This window comes from Micropterus dolomieu, linkage group LG19, assembly GCF_021292245.1.
Source record: "Micropterus dolomieu isolate WLL.071019.BEF.003 ecotype Adirondacks linkage group LG19, ASM2129224v1, whole genome shotgun sequence".
Lineage (NCBI taxonomy): Eukaryota > Metazoa > Chordata > Actinopteri > Centrarchiformes > Centrarchidae > Micropterus > Micropterus dolomieu.
The window spans coordinates 16,553,606-16,560,259 of record NC_060168.1 but is presented as its reverse complement, the minus strand read 5'-3'; the positions used below and the strand labels follow the sequence as shown (position 1 = coordinate 16,560,259).

At 42.8% G+C, this 6,654-nt stretch overlaps 2 protein-coding genes across 2 annotated transcripts in view; both read left to right on the top strand.

The window, feature by feature from the left end:
- Positions 1-1,892: 1,892 nt before the first annotated feature.
- LOC123958204 (protocadherin alpha-10-like) lies at positions 1,893-3,705 on the top strand. The gene is made up of 3 exons (XM_046031460.1): positions 1,893-3,163; positions 3,248-3,374; positions 3,673-3,705. The coding sequence occupies exons 1-3, from the start codon at positions 1,893-1,895 to the stop codon at positions 3,703-3,705; spliced, it is 1,431 nt and encodes a 476-aa protein (XP_045887416.1).
- Positions 3,706-4,404: 699 nt separating this feature from the next.
- The window catches only part of LOC123957469 (protocadherin alpha-C2-like), a 57,040-nt gene continuing 54,790 nt past the window's right edge, over positions 4,405-6,654 (top strand). Inside the window, exon 1 of the mRNA XM_046030291.1 lies at positions 4,405-6,633. Coding sequence (XP_045886247.1) covers positions 4,430-6,633 — 2,204 coding nt within the window. The 5' untranslated portion in view covers positions 4,405-4,429. The remainder of the gene's footprint in view (positions 6,634-6,654) is intronic.

The window sequence follows — 6,654 nt, the reverse complement described above, 5'->3', positions numbered from 1 at the left end:
GGTGGTTGTTGAAAGCACAGCTGACATCCAGACTCAGTTCAGACATGTGCCCATAAAGGAGGAGAGCTTCTCTGATTTGAACCTGTATCTGCTGATCGCCATTGTGTCGGTGTCAGTGATCTTTCTGCTGAGCCTCATCAGTTTAATAGCTGTGAAATGCCACAGGACAGACGGCAGTTTCAGCAGGTACAGCGCCCCAATGATCACCACCCACCCTGACGGGAGCTGGTCTTACTCTAAAGCTACTCAGCAGTATGACGTGTGTTTCAGCTCCGACACAATGAAGAGTGACGTAGTTGTTTTCCCCGCACCGTTTCCGCCTGTAGATGCGGAGCTGATCAGTATAAACGGAGGAGACACTTTCACCAGAACTCAGACTTTACCTAACAAAGACAAGGTAAGGAAAAAATACAACAGATTTTCTCTCGTAATTAATTCCCATTCTCATCAATTGTCTCTCATAGATCGTTACATCATACCGTGGCAAAGTTAAGTTTATAAGTGTGTGGCTTTCTGCTCCAGAAAGTTTTCCTTTCTCCAACTGCGATCCCGACTGTAGAGTGTTCACTGTTCAGTAATAGCAAAAACAATCACTTAAATTACGTGTTATGAACCGGATAAACTTTTTTTTCCGGTAGTATTTCAGTTGCATTTTTACCAACAGAAAAAAGCTTGTGAAAACATTTCGCCTCTCTTAAAAATATCACCTGTTTTCCAAATGATATTAATGCAGTTGAGGCATATCTCCACGTGGCGACACTATAGACCGTAACATTGAGAGTTTCTATTTAGTGGTTTCACGCTCCTCCCAGTTTCAGTTGACGATTTGGATCATGCAGGCTTTGTCATAAAGAGAGAACGAAAGGACCGAGGGAAGATCGGGTTTAAATATGTGAACAATATATATTTGGCGCAGTCTGATGTTGGATTTTTCATATTCCTAAAATTCATGACGGGGTTTATTTGCAGTGGATGTGTTTAAATCACCTTATGGAATTATGCCTGTATCAATGAGGACATCTTTTGTTTCATATCTGGTGCTCGTGCTACTGGAGTGCTGCTGTGAAGCAGAGTCTGGGCAGCTCGCCTATTCCGTGTTAGAGGAAGTGAATCCGGGGACTTCTGTAGGAAATATCGCTAAGGATTTAAACATCGGCATTCAGGAGTTGGAGTCCCGCATGTTTCAGATAGTTACTGGATCAAAAAGAAAATATTTCGACGTAAATGTAAAGACTGGTGTTCTCTATGTTAATGAGAGGATAGACCGAGAGGAGCTCTGTGTGAAGGAACCTAAATGCACAGTCAGTGTAGAAGCCGTGATAAACAGCCCGTTGAAGCTTTATCGCTTAGAAATAAATATATTAGATGTAAACGACAACGACCCGCTATTCACCGAAAAATCTCAAACTTTGGACATAGCAGAGAATACACTGCCTGGAATGAAATTCGCTTTGTCAGAGGCTATCGATGCAGATGTAGGTAAGAATACGGTGAATGCGTTTAAATTGACATCAACTGAATATTTTTCTCTCGCTACAATCAAAGGAGAAAGCGTGTCAGCCGAATTAGTTTTACAGAAAACACTTGATCGAGAGAAACAGCCTGTGATACATCTCACCGTGACTGCTATAGATGGAGGGACTCCACCTAGATCTGGCACATCACAGGTTATTATTCATGTTTTAGACATAAATGATAACCCACCAGTGTTTAGTAGTTCCTTGTACAAAACTCGTATATATGAAAACACCCGAATAGGGACAACCGTGATTACACTAAATGCAACCGACGCAGACGAGGGGACAAATGGTGAGATAGTGTATTCGTTAAGAAGTAAAGGTCAAGATCGCATATTAGAGTTGTTTCATATTGATCCCATAGCGGGTGCGATAATGATCAAAGCTAATGTCGATTATGAGGAAAATAAAGCCTTCGAGATCCGTGTAGAAGTAAACGATAAGGGTCAGCCACCAATGTCTGCACACTGTAAAGTGCTGGTAGAAGTAAATGATGAGAATGACCATGCCCCTGAGATCACTGTAACGCCATTGTTAAATACAGTGAAAGAGGACGCTGACGTAGGTACTGCTATTGCACTTGTGTCAATTGTCGACAAAGATGGTGGCAAAAACGGCGATGTGAAATGTAAAATCTTAAATGAGGTTCCATTTAAACTAGAGACAAACTACAAAAACTATTATTCTCTAGTTGTTGACGGGGCTCTTGACAGAGAAATTGCCTCCAGCTACAACGTCACCATATTAGCTAACGATGAGGGGACCCCTCGCCTCTCCAACACGAGTGTTATTACTATTCACGTTTCTGATGTAAATGACAACCCGCCTCGTTTCTCAGAAGCAGTGGTCAATGTTTACGTGAAAGAAAACAATAAAGTCGGGGTAATTATTAAAACGGTCTCTGCATCTGATGCTGACATTGCCCATAACAGCCAGGTGAAATATTCATTTTTACAAACTGACAGTAACTCACTGCCACTCTCGACAATGATTAACATTAACTCAGAGACTGGAGATATAGTCAGCCTGCAGTCTTTTAACTACGAGGAGTTAAAGACGTTCCAGTTTAAAGTTCAGGCCACAGACTCTGGTGTTCCTCCGCTCAGCAGCAACGTGACTGTGTACGTTTGTATCCTGGATGAGAATGACAACAGTCCCGCGATCCTCGCGCCTTATTCTGAGCACGGCTCCGTTAACAGTGAGAGCATCCCCTATTCTGCTGAAGCGGGATACTTTGTGGCAAAGATCAGGGCTGTAGACGCAGACTCTGGATACAACGCGCTGCTTTCTTATCACCTGTCTGAGCCCAAAGGAAACAACCTCTTCCGGATCGGAACCAGCACCGGGGAGATCAGGACTAAGAGGAGAATGAGTGACAATGACCTGAAAACTCACCCCTTGGTGGTGCTGGTTTCTGATAACGGAGAGCCCTCCCTGTCAGCTACTGTGTCTATTGATGTGGTGGTGGTTGAAAGCACAGCTGACATCCAGACTCAGTTCAGACATGTGCCCATAAAGGAGGAGAGCTTTTCTGATTTGAACCTGTATCTGCTGATCGCCATTGTGTCGGTGTCAGTGATCTTTCTGCTGAGCCTCATCAGTTTAATAGCTGTGAAATGCCACAGGACAGACGGCAGTTTCAGCAGGTACAGCGCCCCAATGATCACCACCCACCCTGACGGGAGCTGGTCTTACTCTAAAGCTACTCAGCAGTATGACGTGTGTTTCAGCTCCGACACAATGAAGAGTGACGTAGTGGTTTTCCCCGCACCGTTTCCGCCTGTAGATGCGGAGCTGATCAGTATAAACGGAGGAGACACTTTCACCAGAACTCAGACTTTACCTAACAAAGACAAGGTAAGGTGCATAAAGAAGTAACGCAATGAACCCGTGCATATTTTCTCCTTTGTATATAGCTTTGGCTGCTTTAAGCGAAGGCCAAAACGCGCAAATTAGAATTACAGTACAATTATTTGTTTCCATATGATCAAAATAATTGTAGGTGGTGCAAGTGTTGTTCCCTTCATCACGGATAGTAACACATTATTATTAACTCTCTGGCAACATAAAGTATGACATCCACAGTTTTACACTCTGATGCTGCTTGACGGTAAAGGCGCTCTCCATGGTGCTGATATGTCTCTGTGTTCCTCAGTCTTCAGTACATGCTTCTCTTCATGTGCCATAGCTTGTTGTGGATCTGCACATTTTGAAAAAAGCTGAAAAGATTGTTGTTTATTTAAAGCCATTACATTTTAGAATTACAGGGACCTTAACGTTTAGCATTGTACATTTCCATAACAAAAATACCATAAGATGGAAAAACAGGGAGTATCGAAATGACGGGTTCTGTCCTCAATGATCATCTGGTTTGTAGAACGTGTTTTTTAAAGTGGTGTTGGGCTGTGGAAGCATATCTCTAATTAATGTTCAACAACAGTCATTTACAGTACTACTATTTATTTATTAGTTTAATTAATTCACTTTGCAATCATCAATGCATAATTTTACCTCTCGCGAGTTATGGCATTCCTCTGATTAATTTAGTCTCCAGTTTCTTGGCTTCTTCTTACTGTTTTGTTTATGAAACAAACAAACATAATCAGTCATGGAATGAGACCATCAATTATACATTTGTGGTGTATTGTTTAAGAAAAGACCCCAACTCATGATGTGTGTGGTTGATAAATAATTCAGTGTGATCTATCAAATAAACGGTAGATGTCGCTCGAGACCACCCAATCAACAGTGTTCATTAATAACCTAAAACTCCTCCCCCACTGTCGGTGTAATCAGAAACAGCCTGTACGTTTCGTAGGGGCTGGGTTAGTAAGACACTTCGTCTGGAAAGATGGTCCCTAAATGATGAGAGCTTGGTTGTCTTTTGGATATTTTCCCGTTTTTGTGGATGAATGCTGTTTTTTGCTGGTATTTCTCATCTAAACAAAAGAATGAGTCGGCAACAGCATCGACAGGATGTATGGATGTTGTGCGCCATTCTTCTTTGTTTATCTGACTGGTCTGCAGCTCAGATTTCCTACTCAGTTTCCGAGGAAGTGGACAAAGGCACAGTAGTGGGGAGTCTCGCTAAGGATTTAAACATCCAAACACAGCAACTGGATGAACGTGGATTTCGGATTGTGTCGGGATACAGTAAGAAATATTTCGAGGCTAATTTAAGAACAGGAGCTTTGACTGTCGAGGAAAGGATAGACCGTGAGGAGCTTTGTCCGAATTTAGCCAAGTGCTCCTTACAAATAGAGGCACTATTGAGCAATCCTATGAATATATATCGCATTGAGGTCAGTATTCTTGACATCAATGATAATGCACCATCATTCCTCGAGCAAACCCATGTGTTTAATATCTCCGAGTCTTCCTCAACGGGCGAGAGGTATCCGCTCCCGATAGCTCAAGATACAGACACTGGCAGCAATTCAGTGAAAACCTACAAGTTAAGTCCGAACGAGCATTTCTCAATAGATGTGAGTAGTGGAGGAGAAAGTGTGTCTGCTGAGTTAGTGCTGCAGAAAACTTTAGACCGAGAAAAGCAACCTATTGTTAAACTAACATTAACCGCTGTGGACGGAGGAAAACCCGCAAGATCGGGCTCGATGCAGATTCTTGTGAATGTGATAGATGTTAATGACAACACGCCTTCGTTTAGCAAGTCGCTTTATAAAGTAAGAGTAAGCGAAAATGTACCCATTAGTACAACAATATTAAAACTAAATGCAACTGATTTAGACGAAGGTCCAAATTCGGAAGTCAGATATTCTTTAATGAAAAGAGGGAATGTGGACTCTCCGGAAAAATTCATTGTTATTCCTGAAAGCGGTGAGATCGTTGTAAAAGCTAATTTGGACTACGAGGAAAGCAACGCATATGAATTAAGAGTACAAGCAACAGACCAAGGCGCCTCCCCTCGCAGTGGTTATTCTAAAGTGCTGGTAGAGGTGGTCGATGTCAATGACAATGCACCTGAAATATCTATAACTTCACTAATGAGTCCAGTGAAGGAAAGTGCTGAAATTGGAACAGTTGTTGCATTGGTGACTGTGACTGATAAAGATGGAGGGCAAAACCGCCTGACCACTTGTAAAATTAGAGATTCAGTCCCTTTTGCATTAACGTCAAATTATAAAAACTATTACTCTTTGATAGTTGACGGTATCCTTGACAGAGAGATTGTATCACACTACAATATAACCATTACTGCTACAGATGAAGGGACCCCGCCTCTTTCTAGCAGTGCTGTAATCACCGTGCAGATATCTGATATTAATGACAACGCGCCACACTTCCCAGAAACCATTATAAATATTTATGTGAAAGAGAACAGTAAAGTGGGAGATGTTATCACAAGAACAACTGCACAAGATGCAGATGCAAACGACAATGCTAAATTGACTTATTCATTAATGGATAATTACCCGAAAGGCTTCCCAATTTCATCAGTTGTAAACATCAACTCAGAGACTGGAGATATAGTCAGCCTGCAGTCTTTTAACTACGAGGAGTTAAAGACGTTTCAGTTTAAAGTTCAGGCCACAGACTCTGGTGTTCCTCCGCTCAGCAGCAACGTGACTGTGAACGTTTGTATCCTGGATGAGAATGACAACAGTCCCGCGATCCTCGCGCCCTATTCTGAGCACGGCTCCGTTAACAGTGAGAGCATCCCCTATTCTGCTGAAGCGGGATACTTTGTGGCAAAGATCAGGGCTGTAGACGCAGACTCTGGATACAACGCGCTGCTTTCTTATCACCTGTCTGAGCCCAAAGGAAACAACCTCTTCCGGATCGGAACCAGCACCGGGGAGATCAGGACTAAGAGGAGAATGAGTGACAATGACCTGAAAACTCACCCCTTGGTGGTGTTGGTTTCTGATAACGGAGAGCCCTCCCTGTCAGCTACTGTGTCTATTGATGTGGTGGTGGTTGAAAGCACAGCTGACATCCAGACTCAGTTCAGACATGTGCCCATAAAGGAGGAGAGCTTCTCTGATTTGAACCTGTATCTGCTGATCGCCATTGTGTCGGTGTCAGTGATCTTTCTGCTGAGCCTCATCAGTTTAATAGCTGTGAAATGCCACAGGACAGACGGCAGTTTCAGCAGGTACAGCGCCCCAATGATCAC

Excerpts from the sequence above, each read along its gene's own strand:
- LOC123958204 (XM_046031460.1), top strand. The coding sequence starts at position 1,893 with ATGATCAAAGCTAATGTCGATTATGAGGAAAATAAAGCCTTCGAGATC. Across the intron at positions 3,164-3,247 it reads ACAGACGGCAGTTTCAGCAG|CTCCGACACAATGAAGAGTG; the intron begins GTACAGCGCCCC and ends CGTGTGTTTCAG. Across the intron at positions 3,375-3,672 it reads CTTTACCTAACAAAGACAAG|TCTTCAGTACATGCTTCTCT; the intron begins GTAAGGTGCATA and ends TGTGTTCCTCAG.